A 19,688-nucleotide genomic window follows, 5' to 3' on the forward strand; every position below is an offset into this window, starting at 1 on the left:
CAGTTGCTGTAGTTTCTCGGGCTAGTTTATTCCACTTGTTGGTGTCGAGCTGCATTTGGGGCTTTTGCGTGAAGGGAGAGGATGCACATGTTTTGTAGTTTCTTCTCGTTTCTAACTGCTTTGGCAGACCTGTAAACTAGATAATTTAAAGGAAATTAAATTACAACGATTATTCAAGGAACTGAGACTTGATTGAGCTAATAAGATGCTTTCATCACACCAATATTGTAAAGTAGAAAAACATGGAAACAACTGACATGCGTTTTAAATATTTCACATTTGCTCATTCTGTGTTGATGTTCATGACTGATATATTTCTGTCTTTTTCTGATGACGCTTTTAAATTGAACTGTTTTAGTTTATTTCACCATTTTGACCAGAGCTCCTTGCAAGAAGAGATGATGCAACATTATAACTGAAGGCTTTATTTGTAATATGTGTTGCTCCATGTGAACTTCCACAGCAGTGTTAATTTCAGTGGTCCAGTGTATAATTACTAAAGGCAAGAACTATATTTTCCTCCTACAATAATTGGGGTCAGTGCAGTTCTAGTTCTGATTAAATTACATTAATTAAAGTGAAAACCACTAGGTACTTGCTTCATATGTCTAAAAGGACAAGTCTTAGTTAAATAATTAAGTCTAATAATCCTTTCAACAGCACTGGAGGTGAACAAGGTGCTCATGTCCAAAGACAACAGCTACAGCTGTGCCTCATCTAAAGTTAGAAGCTGAATAATTACTGAATTTGTGGCGTCGACATGATTGTAGATGAACTCGCTCGGTGAGCCTCTACCCTGCTCCTCAATACGCAGGATCCTGCATATTTTAGATATGTCCCTGCTCCAGCATTACTGATGCAAATGGTTGAATTTCATCCCCAGCATGCCACCAAGTGCTGCACAAGCCTGTTGATCACCCATTCTCCCGGTCCATCACACCACCACTCATGCAGGGCCATGGGTATTTGACGGCAGAAGGCAATCTACCCGTACAATAATACAGAATTTTTAAAGTTTGATAAAACTGATCAGCGATAAATAAAAGCTTTTGATTATTTTAAAGGTCCTTTAAAATAGCAGGCGAGTTTCTTTACATCCGAGACTTTCACCAATACAACACTTAGTCATTTCTGCCACCATTTACTCAGTAATAAAACATAATATTTCCTAAAATAAGAGCTAAATCACTGATGGATTCTGAAAACATACAATCCTCTGGACCTGGGAATGTTGTCTAAAAACTAACCTCCTGAATCCAAACTCAAAGTACATCTTACAAACGCTTCAGTTAGATCATGCTGTAGCAATTAGATAAAGCTACGTTGCATTATTGTTTGGCAGTAATATAAGCATGAGAGATGATGAAAACCCACTCAGACAAGAGATTACCAACTGTCGACACCATATGGTGCCATAGGCCAACTCTGAAGGTGACGGTGACATTATGCAAGCGTTTACCCCCTGCCATTAGTAAATTATTTGGTTTGTTCCGAGAAAAGACCCATTGCAGACTCTAAAGCAGCGGGACATCCTTTTCACCATGATACAATGGATCTTTAAAGTTTTCTCCTCCCCTTAGCTTAACACCTTCCGAATTAAACCCACTTTACATTCAGATTGAGGCACCACCGCCCGTCTTTCCCTAAAGCAGTCACACTTGCTGGTGCATAAATATAGACTGCATTTCACACTCTGTTTCTGGTCTTTGTCGGAGCAAGAGATGGATGAACAGCTGTCTGCTTGCTAAACCAAGTATATCACTAGGCTCAGGATGTATTAGTATATGCTGCTCTGCTCGAAAATAACAGCAGTTTGTTTTAAAAATGTGGATAAAACACAACACAATAGCTTTTATTTCCACACCTGCAAGTGCATTGTGAACTACTCTAAAGACTCTAAAGAGAACATGATGAAAAATTGATCCGATTTGTTCTCGCTATGCGGAGAGGAAATCTACACTTTTCCTCTAAAACGCCAACATTAACTGCACAATTCTTAAAGATTTAACTTTTCTTTGAGTCATTCTACTAACATCTAGTTTTTGAACCCCCGCTTATCAGAACACATTGACACCTGTGCTGTGATTCTTGAATACATTTTATTATTTCTTGGTAAAAATTCAGAACCGGCATGTTTAATGTCCCGTCACGAGTTTCCTATCAGTTTAAAGTCTGGGCTGCCCACTCCATAAGGCTCATCTCCGTCTCACTGACGCAAGTACTATGGTTACACTTAAACCATTTGTTTGGTAGCATTTTGGGTTTCCAGCTGGAACCATAATTGCCACAGAGTGACGGTTAAGACACAAAAAATGAGTCCTCCAAGTTGTTTAGATGCAGGAACCATTGCTACAGCAACTGCTGGATGGATGTCCAAGGGTACATTAAGCTACTTGCATAATCAAAAAACTGTCTGTCATAAGGTCTGAAGAGATTAAATTAAATCAGAAAACTAGAGACCAGATTGTTGAATTTGTGGCAGATATACAAAAATGCATAATAAAGGTTTATTTGAAGCATAATTCGATCTTTTAAGATTTCTTGAAAGCAATATTAAAGTCTCGTTCCATCTCGTTCTCGTAAAATCAGTATGTCTCGTCTTGTGGGTTTTACGTATCTTTACACCCAAGTGAACTGAACATTTTTTGAGAATCTAGTTTTGGGGATTCGTAATTGAGGTTATCCAGTGATCTTAAGGAAAGTAAGGGACATTAAACCCAAACGTGCCACATTCGGGGAATCCCATGTGTGTTACCGCGGCGACAGAGGACCCTTTGGTGGACAGCAATGGTGATTGAGGCTGTCAAGCGGAAAAAGCAAAGCAACAATGGAAGATTTACGTGTGACAAAAAAAGCAAAACCAGAATGCATCTGCGGGGCAGGAAGACAGGGGGGATTACGTTGTTGCTTTTTTTAAAAGCAGGTATACATGTGTGTATGTATGAATTAAAAAAAAGGCCTCGTTTGTGGAATCATGTGATTTATGTTGCCAGTCTTATTATGCATTCTTCCATGTGATTTTTGTCTTCTCTGTATGTGTCCAAGCTCAGATGACTGCCCCCGCATGCCTCAGCCCAAGTCAGCTTGCATTAACGCAGCAGCGTCTTGATTAAAAACAGCAAGCAGACCAAAGATGGCTTCAGACGGAGCCAAGTGAGCCACATAGACTGATCCTCTGTGCCAGAATGATGCAAACGTACCTGCCTGTGGGCCTGAATTTTCATATCCAGGCTCTCGACGTGGACAACAGCAAGGACATCATTCACATGTGTCCACTAAATTGAGCCGTGTGTTTTCCTGAAGAGCCGTCACTTACACATCCTCCTGCTGGAAACGATTACTGAAGAATGCCCTGCCCTTAGAAGACATAACTGAAGGTTGATGTGCTTTATGTTAAGAGAGATGAACTAATTTGTCAGCTGAGGTTCATAAAGCCCTGATGAGGTTAGGAATGTTGGCAAATAAGAATAACAGGGATGGAGTGCAGTTTCACACGACAGGAGTGGAATTTTACATTTATGAATTATTTTTTCTTCACTTTTGTGACATCAAACTCACTAGTTTGTGCTATTTAGCAAAGGTAAACATTTACTTTTTTTGGACCATTGGATTTTAAACGCGTTCATTCCTCGAGTTTCAGTGTCAAGTTAAGACTTTAGGTGTAAAATATGAATATTTGCTACTCTCTGATTTAACTTCTTGTTATAAGAACACAACACTGGATTATTTATTTATTTTTTTTTACATTACCTTTAAACTTTTCCCATTCCTAAATGATAGTTCAAGACCGAAGAATAAATACCGACACTTTAAAAATCTCTCACGCATTTAAAAACTAGCAAGGCAAAATTATAGCAGCTAACAATTAGCATCCTAGCTTAACGCTTCCAATCAAATATTAAAAATAATAATGTGCATGAAATTATAGTGCTCATTATATTTAAAAAAAATACTGTGAAAAGAAGATTTTAAAAGGTCATAATTTCGGTAAGCTTTTTTTCTTGCACATCTCAACCGTAAGAGCTAAAACCATTTGTGTACTTTTTACATTTTTGTAGGCAGAACAACGCCAGCCACTAGGGGGAGCACTTCACGTTTTAGCTTCAACTTCCAGGTTCACTTTGAGTGTCCAGCTTTTACACACAGACTTTCTGTTAAAACACAAGAACAACCGAATGCACTGAGACACTTTTACAGTGGTGTGGTCTGTTATATGTAAGTTACACATATTAGGTTACAAACATTTTAGTTACAAGTGTGCAAAAACAAAATAAAATTACAGATTTTTACTTCAACAGAGAACATATGAAGTGTAAGAAAATACAGTGATAAATGTGAAATCTGCTAATTCCTACTGTTCCCAGTGAGGAAAAAAACCGATTGTCAATTACATTCTGTCAAATATACCATCATTATACAATCATTGCATGTTCTGTATGCATCACCTTGAAGTTCCTTTGCTCTTTAATATAATTTCCACTTTAAAAACATTCTTTTGGTATGGGGCTAGCACCAACATTTAGCTAAAAATATAAAGTGAGTTGGTGCCAAATTAATGACAACTTAAAATCTGGATTAAAAGGTAGCAGCTATTAAAAGATACTTTTATTGTCAGATGATAAAATCATCCACCGTCCAATTTGAATAATTAAACATGTTTTAAAAAGTGGGTAAACTTTTTGGTTGGTTTGCATTCATAGCAAAATTGTTTTTATGCTAAGCTTAAGAGATTCTACTTCATCAACTTCACTGTTTAGTCTTGCTGAGAAAAGCCAGAACAAACTGCATTCTTTACACTAAGCCCCATTTGTCAGAGTTTTTCTAGGTCTGTGTTAACTGTCAACATAAAGCGCCACACTGCTGCACTGTTAGTGGAAGGTGCTGTGAAGCTAATTTCACAGAAAACCGCATCAGTACTTTCGACTTGCCTTCACTCGACTCTAATCGCAGCTTCACATTTTAGACTTGTTCTTCTCATCCTCCTCCTCCTCCTCCGTTTCCTCTGTTAGGACAACAGCAGCTTGGCGGCGTAGAGCAGCATTCCACTCAGACCGGCGGTGGCAGCTAGGGCGATCACCCTCACTAAGAGGAAGTCCATGGAGTCCTCCAGCTTCGTGTGGAGCCGCAGGACCTGCCTGTGGGTGTCCTCTCGGCTGCCCGAGTTTTCAATGACGTGGTTGGCCAAGCCGCGCTTCTCGTTGAGCGGCATCTGCGCTGCCACGCGCTGCTCGGCCTGCTCCTGGGTCAGGTTGTCCCTCTGCATGAGGCGCTGCAGCTGGGTCGCAGGGTCACTGGAGAGGGTTACAGATTTCTTCTTAAAGATCACTCCCGTTTCTGCTTTCGCCACAAAACGTTTAGGATCGAACAAATAGCCTGATATCCGACAAAGATAAGCTGATTAAATATGAAAGAATTTGTTTTTTATTTTACACACATTTAAAACTGTAAACATCTCTCGCTGCGTCTGCCGTTAGCTGAGGTTTCATTACAAATGTGTGCATTCAAAATTCAAACCTTAAGATATCTGAAGCTTTCAAATACGAATCCAGTTTGGGAGTGATCTTACCAGTAAACTACCACGGTGTGGTTCAAAAACTTGGTGAGGCGTCTGGTTTCAAACAGGAGGGGAACATCCAAGACCACATATCGGTAACCTGGGGAGTCATTGTGGATCAGAAATTATTAATATAAGCACATTTCCACTCTGAATGCAAACCAGAGCAGAGCATGATTCAAGTTTAAAAAAAGAAAAGAAATCCCATTAGTCTGTTCTTCTGAATTTGAATATCACTGACACAGTAAACAATGAGGGTAAACCACACAATTAGCTGCTCACAGAGTGCTCTACAGAAGCTATTTACTGGAAAGTTCAGTGGAAGAAAAAAGTGGCTGAGAAGAAACGAGCACTACAAATAAAAAGGGCAGTGTGACTTTTTTTTTTTGCATTTCATGTGGAAATCAGGGTTCCAGAGTCTGGTTGAGGAGCGAAGAGACGCAAAATAAAAGCTGTTTGAGGTCAGGTGTGACGTTTCTACAGTCAGTGATGATTTTAGGAGCCATGTCAAGCGCTGGTGTTGATCCATGGCAGCTCATTAGTACACAAAGACGCCTCACAGGAGACTTTAGAGCACTTTATTGCTCCCTCTCCTGATAAACTTAATGAAGATCCTGATTTTATTTTCCGATAGAGCTCATCTGTTCCCACTGCGAAATATCAGCTTTAATCACCACAGTATCACGGCTTAATTGGACAGCAATCTGATTGGACCTGAACCCCACTGAGAGTCAACGGAGTTTTGTCAAAATGAAGCTGCGAGACACCAGAGGTGACGCAGACAGAGACCTGACCAGGTACTCAGAGCGTATACGTCACACAATGTGGAAAAACTTTCTGCTTTATTTCTTTTTTTTTTATGTCTTCTGTCATTCGACAGAAACCAAGCAACATGTCACCAACAATAAATGCTGAAGGCAACTGTTTATTATTTAGACATAACAGAGCAGCAATAAGCATTTTTACTTTATAAAGATTTTGGGTTTTTTTTTCGCTTCACATATAGTTTTCAAAGGCATATTTCTGGAAGCTGCCTGTAAGAAATTAGGTTTTAGGTATTCATCAGCTGGAAGCCGGGATCATCAAAATGCTCAGAAAAAAGCCACTAGAAATGCATCACTCTGTAGCAAATCTCTAAAATAGACATGTTAAGGCAATTTACACATATATTCTAATTTACAGAGATGCATCTGTACAGTGATTTATTTATTTCTGTTTGTAAACTCCAAAACGAGACACAAACCACCCTCACCTCTCAGGAAGTAGAAGATGATCTCTTTGAGCATTGCTTTGTGAATCTCGGGGTGTGTGATGGAGTTTAGCAGCCTCCTCTTCTCTTCGTGGGCAAAGATGATTTGGCCGAGCTTCTGCCGGTCAATCTGCCCGTTCTCCAGCAGAACCTCGTGCCCAAAGTGGTAGACGATCCGGGAGTAGGCAGGAGTGTGCGGCTCCACCACTGACATGAAGGACGAGGAGGAAACGTTTGGTCATGCTGTCACAAGATCAACCAGGTAAAACAGCTCTTTTATTACCTACGTGCTTAAAATATTACAGAAACAACCAGAGTGGTAAATTAAGCATGAGCGGTAAGCAGAGTAAACACTACAGGGGTGGGATTTTATACAAGTTTGCAACAGATTCATCACTTGCCTGTAATTATATAATTTGCATAATCCCTCGTTTTATTTCACACACACACACACAGCACCACACTCCTCTCCCACTTCTGTGACCTTTCTAATCTTCTCTACATAACTAAGACATCATCCCTGGAGTCAGCGGAGACATCCTTCATGATTCATAACACTCTCTCCAAGCATTTGTCTTAATGAATTCATTTTATTTGAGACAAAGTTGCCCGAAGACGACTTCCAGAGGATGACACGATCGGTTGATATTGAGCAAACGGAGCAAGAGACACTGACTCTACCTTTCCTGGCCACCACGTCTGCATCTATAATGGGGCAGCCGAGCTCCCGTAGCATTGAGGAAACCGCGCTTTTGCCCGAGGCGATCCCCCCGGTCAGTCCCACCAGGAACATCCTGACGAACACACACAGAACGGCGCGTTCACGATTAACAACAATATGCGCTTTCCTTTTGTCAATTTTGAAATTAAACCTCTACAGTTAATTTGAACATAAATGGTTAGGTTAATACTTAAATTGAGTGCAAATTGCATCCAACTGTTCAGGAATAAAACAGAAAATAAAAGCAGAAACTATACCAGAGTCAAGATGTTGCACATTGCCCTGAACACAGCCTCTCAATTGTGAAATATGGTGGTGGTAGCATCATGCTGTGGGAATGCTTTTATTCATCAGTGATAGAAAAGGAAACATGTAAATGTTAGTCTTTTAAATGACCCACAGAAATTGAAATTTTGAAAATCTCGGTCCTCATAGACAACTTAATTCATGAGAAATTGAGAAGCTGGATGGGAAAATAATTATAAATACCAGATTTAAAAAAAATGTAACATGTTAACAGCCATGTGAACATGCATTGTACTGTAAAAACACAGGACTTTAAGTAACTGTGACATCGAAAAAAAAAGGTGCATGTTTCCTCAAACTAATGGAAAGAGAAATACCTAAAACAAATATCAGTACTTCAACATAGTTTTACTCAGATAAAAGTACAAAAATATCCATATAAGAAATTATTCAAATTCTAATTTTTACTATATCAGACAAAAATTCTAGTATTCGAAAAAAAAGCACTTATACAACTATAAATATAGTCAGAATATATAGTTTACAGTGCATTCACTTCATCTCCAAATGACAAAGCAGGCTCTGCAAACAGAAGTCGCTCAAGTAAATGTAAATAATTACTACACACATGACAAAATGAATATTTTATAAACGAGTTTATAAACAAGATGTTAACATTTTATTATAAAATGCGCATGTGATTATATTACTAAAGATACAAAGTTAACATGAAAAATAAAATAAATACTAATATATTATCGTATAAAGGGGTGCGGGGAAATCCTCAAAATACCAACATATCTGTTTTCAGTGTCTACTCAACACGCCCCCTGATGGAAAAGAAGAGAACCACATATTAAGTACCATGTCGCTTCTGCATAACTGGTTAACTGGTTTCACTGGTCCAAACATTGTTATAAACCAAGTTAATCTCGAGTGAACGCGAAGTTAAAACCGTGAAGAATCTGAACTGCTCGGAGAGGTTATAATTAATCGCTTTCTCAATGACTGCTTACAGAGCCATTGATAATAAATCACAACCGTTAAGTTAGTCAATATCTCATTCTTTTTCATATTTACCTTTTTCAAAGTTAGAGAATCGTCAAATCAGTTGAGGTACAGTAGAAATCCGGGGAGGGTCACGGTGCTGCAGCATTAAAAACAACCGGGAATGCTAACAGGCTAACGTTAGCAACAGTGTTCATCAGGTTAAAACGACCACAAACATCCGACCAAACGACACAGTCGTCATTTTTAAAATAACGCAGTCGGAGCTGAAGACGAACAAACGGGTTGGAGGTAGATCTATAGCGCGATACCACTGGTTTTATATTCTAACTTGCACCCTATTTAGTGCTAGCAGTGTAACCTATTAGTTTTTCCAGGGCAACCTAAATATGACCCCGGGCTTTCTTCCTGTATCAATATTAGTTCCGCCTCTTAAAATTTTTTTTAAAATAATATTTATACCTTAGCTTTTAGGCTAAATTAAGAATTTGTAGATTAAACGCAAAACACTAATAAGATTATCTTAATTATAAGGAAAGCACAGTTTTATAAAATAAAAAGGGGGGATTATTATATATTTTCATCGCAGATATTTTACAGCAAAATTAAATAACTATGTTATCTTCAGTTGTTATAAAATGGCTGTATATACAAAACATGAACTTACTTTGCAATTTGACGTATAGAAATTATCCTCTGTCTCTTTAAGAAGCTCCTACTGCCACTCCTACTTCGTCACAATAATGCTACTTCTTCACTAGCAACCACAGTGGGACTGAGAAGTAGTGACATGATAAAGTCTGTGACTGCAGTTCCACCAGACTGATGTCACTTGAAATAAATTGACTAAATGCATAAATAATTATATATTCTCTAAGTGTAAAATGTAAAAAAGAACATTTTTATTATTTTCAGAAAAATTTATTATAATCTTCTTTTGGATGAGTTAAATAATTCACTTAAATAACCAAAGTTAGGTTTCTATTCTGGATTTAGTTCATTAATCAAAATTTTAAATAGTAGGAACATACCTTGCCATTTTGATAAAGTGGGGGAAAAATAGATCACATTATATATATATATATATATATATATATATATATATATATATGTTCAAATTCTTGTATTAATACCCTCAAACTGTGGTATTTTTACTTAAGATGATCATACTGCAGGAATCTCATTGTCCAATGCCTGTTTTTGCCTCGTAAACACAGCACTGAGATTTTGCAGTGCAAACTGAATTTTTTTGAGGAAAAGAAATTGAAATGAAAGATAAAATTTTTAATAATCTCTTCCCTAAAAGAGAAAAACTGAAAACAAGAATTACCTCAATAGTATGTTTAATTTGAAGCCAAGCCCATGCTTGCACAAAATTAAATCCGTTTCCTGAAAAGAAAACCCTTTTTTTTTTTTTTTGGTTTTACAAAAATGAGCAAAATTAAATCCTGCAAGTCAGTCATTGTCCCAGAAAACAGAAAGTTAATCCTCTTGTTTCTGCTCCACAGTTTCTTTTGGAATCTGAGAGGAACCAGACGGAGAAGACGCGTTGTAGGAGTGTTTGGATTTTTTCCCTCTGTGGATCATTTCATCTCCGTTCTCTCCTTCCTCTCGCTCCAGTCTTCCTCTCTTAACAAAGTGGTTTATTCGGGACTCCAGGCTCTCGCAGCATGGACGCTCCAGCAGCGGTCGGTAATTTTTCTGCCTGCTGCCTTCTACCAGGCAGCAGTGGTTGGAAGAAACGCCACCTGTGGATCGAGAGCAGGAACCCAATTTGCACATGACTCAATACTGTTTCACTGCATTCATTTGGACTTTGTTAAAAAGACTCAAGGGTTTTTCTCCTTTCATTTTTAAAGCTGGTTCTGTTGACAACAGTATTTTTGCAGTAGTCTTTTTGGCTGTTGAACCTTTTCATATTTTCATCATTTCATAACAAAACAAAAAAAAAAAAGCTTCAAAATAAAGTTTTTTGTTGCCAAGTGTCTGCAAATGGTCCACACCAAGAGACTTAAATTCTTGCCCTTCCTTTCCCCCAAAAAATATTTTTGCTCTAAATATCTTCCATTCCAAAAAGCACATGATCCACATAGAGGCAATTAATCACAATATATTTTATCTAAGAGTACCAAACTTTTTTTTTCTTCAATTTTTAACACAGAACTCCTCACCTCTCTCCTCCAAACCCCGGATCATCCCGAGCAGAACGTGGGCTTTGACGGCGCTCTGCGTCCAGTGTCTCTGTAGTGACGACAGGACGTGGCTAACCTCTTCCGCCTCCTGCTGCCAGGTCAAACCATCAAAGTGGCAGTCGTACAGAACCAGAGGGTAGTCCACTGCCATGCTGCAAGCCAGAAGAACAAACCTATGCAAATTATCTCCTGTTAAAAGACGCCCCAAAACGCCTCTGCTGTCTTTATTTGCTGGAGAGGAGTGGTGGCTCTACAGCAAGCTTATTGGATCACAAAGACGAGACTCATGGTTTTACCAAGGTTCTCTTCAGGACTGGCTTCAAAGGTTCAGCAGGAAGTTTTTTTAAAATATCTCCAAATGAAAAACATCGTCTTACACGGGTTTCATTTATTTATTTCTGTTTTTTTTTCTCTTACTATCCTACTTAATAAAGGTTAAGGGTATTCTTTTATTCTAAAACATTGTTAGTTTGATGTTGTTTTCGGTTCAAAAAAGAAGAGCTCCTGAACTTTTTCTGATGATAAAAAAAAAAACACTCAAGGTACTTCAATAACCTTAATTCTAATTTGTATCAGCAAAAAGCAGCCTAAGTCTCAACAGGTCATTTTGTCACCTGTATTGAGGCTTTCTGGGGTTTTTCTCAACATCCAGGAGATGATCGATTATCTCTGGAGCTTCCAGCTTCTGTCCTATCAAAAGAAGCACCGCCATCATGCAACGAACCTGCAACAGGGCATATGGTTAGTTGCAAATTACCCCCTACTTAAAGGGATGCACCGGCTTCTCCTGAGTGTTAACCTCTTATTACCTGGTGGTAAAGGAAGGCTAATCCTTTGATCTCAAACACAAACAGATCATATCGCTCTGCGCTGGAAACCTGCTGGGGCTGCAAAGGCCTGACTGAGGCCGACAAGATGGTCCTCTCAAAATGCAGGACCCCGTTCCCCACGTCCATTTTGCACAGGTTGCGAAAGTCGTGCGTCCCTTCATATCTGTTGGTCACCAAAAGGTCTTTACATTAGAAAAATTATGGGGTGAAATCAGCATTTACAGTTTTACACTCACCTTTTTGCAGCATCTGCCATCAGCTCTACATCCAACGACCCTCGGGGGAAGTAGTAGCGGTACGTGCGGGACTGGCAGTCGAAACGCGCACTGAAGCCTTGCTCTGCGGCTGCCCAGCCCAAGATCCGAATGTCCTGCGGCAAAACCCTGTTCAGCATCTTCACGTACGGAAGCTCAGAGGCGGAAGCTTTTGATTTGGTGCCGAGATCGAGATTTTCAGGGAGGGTGACACCAAGTCCTCCACAAAACTGGGAGGAGCGCAGGTCAATGGTTATAACCTGGGACGTGGAGATCTCGATTATCATTTAGTTAAAGCCCATTCAGAAGACACACAGCAGCGTTTAAATAATTATTACCCCTTTAAGTTTTCCATATTTTGTCATTTTGCAAACACAAACTTTAAAGGAGACCTATCAGGCAAAATTCACTTTTTGCACATTTTTATAGTTCCATATGGGTCTCTACTGCTTCTAAAAACAGCCAAGTGTGTAAATAATACCTCCCAGAAGTTTTTTGGCAATAAGTTGATGTTTTGTGGTGTCTGGAAAATAAGCATTTTCAAAAACCTCCCGATTGGTGAATCACAATTGATGGGCACTACGCCGTTACCTAGCAACCCAAGGATTTCCCGATTAGCTGGTTTTACGGCTGTAGAATGGCTGCTGGAAAAGACAAGTGTTTTGCTGTTGACTCGCCATACAGAAACCACTTGCTGCATTCTTGATAATTGTGCAGGAGGCTCTGCTGATACTTTTCAAAGGCGTTCGGTTGTGCAATTGTGCATTTGTTTGCAACCATTTTCAGGTGTGAGTGTAAACCCTGAGTTGTGGGGTGGCGTGTCTCATTTGTAGAAGAATTAGAAATCCATTTTGTGTTTGTCCGTCACCTTTAACGAACTGAATAAATGATGTTTAAAATAAACGGGTTTGTATACCTTTTAGAAGGCATCTGGAGGACTGATTTTCATCACGTTAAACTCACTTGAGAAAAAGCACTGACTCCTTTATCAGTTCGACCACAGCGGTGATAGTTGGAGCTCTGTCGGTCCTGAATCAGCCGTGTCTTCAGCAGCGCTTCAAACAGCCTGGCCTCCACTGTGTTGTCCGTGTTCTCCTGAACAGCGAAGCCCTGGTAGGCCCAGCCCAGGTAAGCCAGCTTCAGAGCCACATGGCGCCGGGGGTGTGAGCTGAAGTCAAAGGGGCGCTCCTTGCCTGACTTCTTCTTGCTGCTCCTGGTGTTCTCATCAGACATCATGAAGTCTGAGCTTTCACTTGGGGGTGAACAGGGATTTCTTCCCATGTCTCCTCCAGCACTTTCCTTCAGCTGGGACCTGAGCTTTTCCAGTTCATCTTCCAAGAGCTTTATCCTCTGAATTAAATCACCCGACATGCTGGATAGATAAAGAGACCAAAAACGAAACATACTATTATTAAGCTTCCAAATATTAAAACAGATGAAATTGTAATGCTGGGATTTAACATGGAGAAAATATACTGCTGACATTTAATGTAATTTACTGAATAAATCAAATTCGCAGTTCAGAATTGCTACAAGGCTGCTAGCTTAATATAAAAGGTATAGAAACGGGATTTAAGAAGTTTAACACAAGCTCTAACTTTTACCTCTACAAATTTACGAATTTACCTTTATGTTCCCGTCAAATCTCCACTTTCCAACAAATCTTTGGCTTGCCGTAACGAGCACGCTACTCTCCGTGTTGCTGCTAACACGGAGTCGGACAACTTTAGCAAGCGGACATTCCGGCCGAAGAGGACTCTGGGAAATGTAGTTCACAACGAAACCACCAGGGAAAAAAAGAGTAGGACAGGGAGCTGTTTGATGAAACTGAAGTAGGAGATTAAGGTGGGATTTTTTTTTTATGTTCCAGATCTAAACTTTCATTGATTTAGTGTCCCTAAAACAATGACACATTTGTTACCATGGAGATTTATTCTTTGAAGTTAGCCTGCTCTACGCTAGATAAACTGTTAGCCTAATCTTTCAGTGTGTTTTTCTTACTGTACAGTTCAGAAAAGATATGCTTTTTACACATAGTCCATGTTTTTTTTTTAAATCAAGAATCGAGTACCTTGTTATGTGTGCATTATTTATTTATTTATTATTATTGAACAAATTTTCTTCCAATATTGCTCTGCATTTAACTCAGACATCTTCCCCATCAACTCTGACCTGCTTCCACCATCCATCATTATTTTGCTAAGTAGGCTAATTCATCATATAAGAATGAATTAATTCAAAGAGCCAATAACCTTTAACCTGTATAGCCTACTGATTTGAACACTGTTCTTAGAAAGACCTAATAGGTAATCAGTTTAAAATTAATATAGAATATGGATCAGAGCATTTTCTTTTTTAGGCTCTTTATTGACTGAAGAGATTTAAGTAAAGGGGATGTTTTTGAGCATATAATCACATGAAACAAAAATATATATTATGGTCAAACAAGTTTATTAGTTTGTTTGTTGATGTGTGAAGATGGTTGTGATGATGAATTAGTCGACGTTCTCATAATTTTTGCGTTTAATGTTCAGACAGAGGCACACTCCGACTATCACTCCAAACACCTGCAACGGGTAAAAGATGGAGTTAGACGCTGGGAATAAAATATTGTAGCATACGTAAGGAGTTGCTTTGGCTTTTAAACTAACATAACTGACTCTGAATTTGCCTGAGTAAGAATAGAGTCTGATTTTTGCAGAATCCTACCAGGTAAAATTTACATTTGCTCCATAAATGCAGTGGTTAAACATGTGCTTCTTTCGTGTATTTTCCCAAGGGGAGATGTAAAGCCTACCTTTGACTCACAATCTGGCTTTTAATGAATACATTTTAGTATAATTTAAGGTTTCTGACGTATTATTAAAACCTGAAAGTAGTTCACCTCTGTGATTCCAAGAGCGATGCAAACGCCGCCGACCCACACCAGATTCTTCAACAGAAAGAGCTTTATAGCTGAGATACATCCCTGAGGAAGAAGACAGACAGTTTAACCGTTTGTCCTCAGAAACGTGGTTAGACTCTTAAGCTGAAATATCTCAGCAGAGCAGACCTTTTTGTGAGCTTTATCCTTGTCATGTCCACAGCCTTCTCTCTTCTCCGGGCAGCAGGAATCTGGCACGGCTTCATGGTTTCCCCAGCCCACACTTCTGGACCAGTCGGTGTAAGTGTCGGCGCCGCAGCAGCTGAACTGCAGCGAAAGTTAAAGTAGAGAAAGGTTAAAAGTTAGAAGTTGCATCCTAAACGCCTAAATTACATTTAGTCAGTTTTGAAAAAGAAAGGAACGGTCTACATGCACTGGGAGAAGGTGGTTTTTCAGCCGTATCAAAATCATTGTATTTTGCAAACTGCAGTGGAAACACTTTTCACTCGAGTCATGTGATCAACAGCCGAATTTTTACTACCGGTGAAAACAACGAAGACGACGACGACAGGAAGTGGTAGGAGGATGAATCTGCAGGTTTTGGCTTGTCTTTCACTTTGCTGCGGGGCCCTCGGTGAGGGACATTTAAGGTTATTTCTATTCTGTTTCTCCCAGTGTTGTTGATCACCTTTTCCTGAATCCTGTTGATGGCGTGTCTGTTCTTTGGGCTGTATTCGTAGACCGCGGCCCGAGCTTGGGTGTTGATCCCGCTGTTCATCTGCAGAAGGGCAGTCTGCAGAAAAAAAATCAGATCAACACAAAGCCATGATGGCGCAAGCACTTAGTTTTATTTAAAGTAGTATCATGTTTTTTAAATAATATGATATTAAAGATATCTTCAGATCCACCCTTCAGTTTTTTTTTTACTTTGATGTAAAAATAATTTCCTGAAGGAAGGATTTAAATTGTCTCACCCTGCTGCGAAATATATAAAAGGCAGCTCCTGTAAATATCTCCAAAAGGATGATGATTATCAGGATGCAGATGAACTAATCCACCAAGAAACAGAGAAAAAATAATCGTCCTTTTAGATAAACTTGAGCCACATTTAACGAAGACAGTTTTAAAACTATTTTTGGAATATTTGGTACATACACAAGACACCATGGTAGAATTGTTCAGGAATGCCCCACAATGTCCCAAAATGGACACAAGGGCGATGACGGCACCCACTGCAATGAGGACGATGGCGATTTTGGACAAGCCGCTCCCTGCAAAAGTGCCGATCTGCGAGTAGGTCGAGTACTGGAGAGCTCCGATTGTGATGAGGGCGACCCCAGAAGCCTGAAGGACAAAACGAAACACCTAAGAATGCTGCTGTTGCAATATTAAGCTGAGCTAACACTCACAATCTAGTCAATTTCTTAATCTATCAAATTTCAATCTGAAGAATTTATTATTTTTACTGTTTTATTGAGTAATCTATGAAAAAACAGAAGAATCTGAAGATTTCTGCATACGTTTATAGGATGTATTTTGTAGATCTAGAATCAACAATAATCTCAGGATTATTTGAAGAGAAAAATAAGAAATTAAATTTATTGTCATTCTCACTAAGCACTACTTTATTGATACATTAAGCAAAAATAAACCCAAAAATGTTATTTTGCTCTTCTGAGGGGAGGAGACATCATGGCAGACTAATTAACCAATCAGAAGCTGTCATGTTAGGCAGCCAATAAAAGCATGACTTCATTTAAAAAAAATAAAAAAATTCTTTTTTAGACTAACATTTCCTAATACTCCAAGAATGAAAATAACTCTTTGACTGAGGTTTTTGTCACAATATATAACATTCCTTATATCAAAATATGGCATTTGTGTTAAAACTATGACTAATCCAAAATTTTCTCAATTTGTGAGAAATTGATTATTTAAATTAGACCTGTTTCCATACGCTATAATGTTCATAGAAAGACATGGAAGAAGTTTCCCAAAGTCATAAAGATCAAGTGAAAAAGAGCCCAGAAAAATAGATAACTCATCTGTTAAATTGTACATAGTTACGCTGAAATCAAAAAGGGTCGCAAGATTACACTCTGTCTTCAAATTATTCATTTGGGACTTTTTAATTAAGCTTGGTCTGTCCTGTCAATTTAACTGACTGTGAAGAGAACAAGTAACTACGCTAAATAATTTCTGAATTTTGTCCCCCATGCATTGTTCATTTATAGAAAACCACAATACCTGGAATAATATTTTTATTTTTTTATGAGAAACGAGAGAAGAGCTCTTCTTTTCAACTTAGCGTTTTCATCTTTTTTAAGAACTTCCTCAGACAAGTGGCTGTCAAGATCTATGCTTCCAGTGCTGTATTTACTAGACATACGGTGCACTCTCATTATTTTTCCTGTTAAATATGACATGCATGTCACTTAAAAATGCAGGTTTTTGTTTCTCCCTGCTAACTCGTATCTTTTTTATGATTACTTTGTATGTTAATAAATTTGACCAGTGTATCTCCTAACCCTATTCTTGAAAAGTAACATTGTTGGCAGTACTCACCAAGAAGATGCCGTTGAAGAAAACGAACCAACATTTGATGCTGCAGAAAGAACACATTGTGAAACAATCAGCTCTATGTTGCCTTGAACTGAAATAGCAGAAAAGCTTTAGGCGTTCCTCAGTCGACAGCAGCTCACAGTCTATCTGAGCTGCTCTGTGCGTTTATCATTCAGCTATATGAAAATGAGAAGTGGCTTGATTATGTTTAAACAGTCGTATCTGATCAAAAGGCAGGACTCATTTAATCTATTTGCATTGTAGCATCACGCAATATGAAGTAAAGAAGTTGCTCATTTGAAATCTTGCTGGTTGTCTTTGTCTGGTGAACCATTTAGGAGAAAAAAAATTGTACTCAACTAAGAGCAGCACTCCTTCAATTTATTGTTGTCAGGCAGAAGTAAAAAGTAGTTATTCAACTTAGAGCAATAGTAATTTATGTATGGAGAGACATTATCGGACAGAAATATAAAACTATAAGCAAATTCTTTCACTTTCTAAGATCACAAGATTATAAAAAAAAATCATAAGGTTCTAATGGAGGAGAAAGAGGCCCACAGCATAACACATCCTCTACTGTATTTATCATGAGGGGGTTTCCCAGTTTTTCATCTTTCCTATCACATCATTTGGAGGGTTTGTTCCTGAAATGCTCAACCTTAATCTGATTTAACCAAAGGAAATGGTTCCTGTTAAAATCCTATCAAACTCCACAAGTTTACATTTGTGATGGTAGGATGGCAAACAATTTTTTTTCCCAGGCATGCCTGACAACAACAAATGTGTTGTTACCTAAACTGTTGCCATCTAACGTACAGGTACCTTCACAGTTACTAAAAATGTGACCAAAAGTCTTGAAATAAACGGCTTGTTATGGATTCTTTGTGATTTTTCTTTGTGATCTTGCTTACTTTGCACAGTGTCAAGAAAAGGTCGGGTTCTAATCCAGTCTAATGGCCAGATGTTGGATGTGTTGCATCATATTTATGAGATATGACATTGTAGAAACTTTGCAATAAATGTGTTTTCTTCAGAAAACATGGGATTTTTCTCTCTTTGCCACAGCTTAAACTCTTTCTCCAGCATTTGGCTCCTGAGCATCTGCAGGAAACCTGGTCCGACTCCACAGTCTGGAAAAGACTTGAGGCCTCCGGCCTGAACACAGCAGTCTCCATCTGAAATTGCTCCGGGGATCCCTGGATTTTCTTTGTTCTGCAGATCTTCTTATGCTTCAATCTCCTCATTGTTCTTTTCCTGATTTTTCTCAGAGCTTAAGCCAGGCACAGTAGCCTTAGAGGGGACCACAACTTCTGGCAAAAAAAATAAAAATAAAAAATTAAATCACTTCTCCTGGAGGAAGTTTCTGTCAGTTTTTTTTTAACTTTGTAGCAAACAAACAGAATTACAGCTATAACACAAAGTTGTATTTAGCAGCTTATAGCACCCTGAATGTAGAAAAGATCGCTCAAAAAACATTTATGCAATTGTTGTAATTAATCACACATCTTTTTATTTGATAAAGTACCAGAAACAATCACAAAACAACAATAAACCTCACAATTAAGAAACAATATTCTTCATCAGCAAAGTCCCAAAATAGTAATACAGCACCAGAGAGATCAACTTTGTAAGATGTAGTCTTATCATGCCTTCTTTAAGTTTCTGTTATTAAATACAATTTCATTAATCAATTTAATCCCAAATGTCGACAGTAATTTCTATCAATTTTGTGTAATTTTTTTTCTGTTGTGTATTTTCCATTTTCAGCATATATCTTACTTGGCCTAGAAAAAGTGAGCTCACCTTATAAGCCGCACCTACAAAGTTTGTTTTAAAAAAAACTGGAAACGTACCTATACTATCAGATCGATAGCCCTCAACTTAAAAGTTGCATCATATGAACTTATTCGTGTTGCTTCCTTGATGACAGGGTATGAGTTTGAAAACATTTCTCCGTTGTGCTTGCTGCTAGCATGTGCTTGCTCTAAAGCTAAACGAAAAATGAGCACTTTCTTCTTTGATTTCCAATTTTGACTTCCAGTGATTCACTTCCTGCTATAGAGCCCCCTGGCGGTTGAAGAAAAATCCACAGAAAAGCCGCACCGGGCTAGAAGCTGCATGGTTCAAAGTGGGGGGGGGGGGGAAAGAAGGGATTAAACCCCGAAAAAAACTGATTTTTTTTTAAAATTACAAGTCCAGTTTAAGTTGG

The 19,688-nt window shown here is 38.6% G+C and overlaps 3 protein-coding genes and 2 long non-coding RNA genes across 7 annotated transcripts in view; 1 reads left to right on the forward strand and 4 right to left on the reverse strand.

Moving 5' to 3' along the window:
* LOC106937476 (uncharacterized) overlaps window positions 1-3,456 on the reverse strand; it is a 17,415-nt gene extending 13,959 nt beyond the window's left edge. The window contains exon 1 of the long non-coding RNA XR_001422401.1: window positions 3,201-3,456. This is a non-coding gene — a long non-coding RNA (uncharacterized LOC106937476). The remainder of the gene's footprint in view (window positions 1-3,200) is intronic.
* A 721-nt stretch (window positions 3,457-4,177) lies between these two features.
* dcakd (dephospho-CoA kinase domain containing) lies at window positions 4,178-9,189 on the reverse strand. Of its 2 annotated transcripts, XM_015019006.1 has the most exons (6): window positions 8,851-9,189; window positions 7,782-7,864; window positions 7,485-7,597; window positions 6,807-7,010; window positions 5,567-5,654; window positions 4,178-5,291 (listed from the first exon to the last, which is right to left on the reverse strand). In XM_015019006.1, exons 3-6 carry the CDS (start codon window positions 7,594-7,596, stop codon window positions 5,006-5,008), a joined length of 690 nt encoding a protein of 229 aa, XP_014874492.1. In that variant the 5' UTR covers window position 7,597; window positions 7,782-7,864; window positions 8,851-9,189; the 3' UTR covers window positions 4,178-5,005. The 2 variants fall into 2 exon arrangements, with proteins under 2 accessions (XP_014874492.1, XP_014874491.1); XM_015019005.1 differs by lacking the exon at window positions 7,782-7,864 and having other exon boundaries at window positions 8,851-9,188.
* A 915-nt stretch (window positions 9,190-10,104) lies between these two features.
* pus3 (pseudouridylate synthase 3) lies at window positions 10,105-13,790 on the reverse strand. 2 transcript variants are annotated; one of them, XM_015019008.1, is made up of 7 exons: window positions 13,681-13,790; window positions 13,018-13,426; window positions 12,037-12,170; window positions 11,780-11,963; window positions 11,585-11,694; window positions 10,950-11,122; window positions 10,105-10,526 (listed from the first exon to the last, which is right to left on the reverse strand). In XM_015019008.1, exons 2-7 carry the CDS (start codon window positions 13,423-13,425, stop codon window positions 10,261-10,263), a joined length of 1,275 nt encoding a protein of 424 aa, XP_014874494.1. In that variant the 5' UTR covers window position 13,426; window positions 13,681-13,790; the 3' UTR covers window positions 10,105-10,260. The 2 variants fall into 2 exon arrangements, with proteins under 2 accessions (XP_014874494.1, XP_014874493.1); XM_015019007.1 differs by having other exon boundaries at window positions 12,037-12,314; window positions 13,681-13,789.
* Window positions 13,791-13,825: 35 nt separating this feature from the next.
* On the forward strand, window positions 13,826-18,631 carry LOC106937480 (uncharacterized). Its single transcript, XR_001422402.1, has 4 exons — window positions 13,826-13,886; window positions 14,954-15,068; window positions 15,162-15,217; window positions 18,545-18,631. It is a non-coding gene; the product is annotated as an uncharacterized LOC106937480 (long non-coding RNA).
* LOC106937478 (CD63 antigen-like) lies at window positions 14,487-18,550 on the reverse strand. Its single transcript, XM_015019009.1, has 7 exons — window positions 17,483-18,550; window positions 16,073-16,261; window positions 15,892-15,966; window positions 15,606-15,710; window positions 15,107-15,244; window positions 14,939-15,022; window positions 14,487-14,621 (listed from the first exon to the last, which is right to left on the reverse strand). Exons 1-7 carry the CDS (start codon window positions 17,537-17,539, stop codon window positions 14,550-14,552), a joined length of 720 nt encoding a protein of 239 aa, XP_014874495.1. The 5' UTR covers window positions 17,540-18,550; the 3' UTR covers window positions 14,487-14,549.
* Window positions 18,632-19,688: the final 1,057 nt, after the last annotated feature.

The sequence above is a fragment of the Poecilia latipinna genome, unplaced genomic scaffold (assembly GCF_001443285.1).
Source record: "Poecilia latipinna isolate Pla-1442-1.1 unplaced genomic scaffold, P_latipinna-1.0 Scaffold2357, whole genome shotgun sequence".
In the NCBI taxonomy this organism is placed as follows: Eukaryota; Metazoa; Chordata; class Actinopteri; order Cyprinodontiformes; family Poeciliidae; genus Poecilia; species Poecilia latipinna.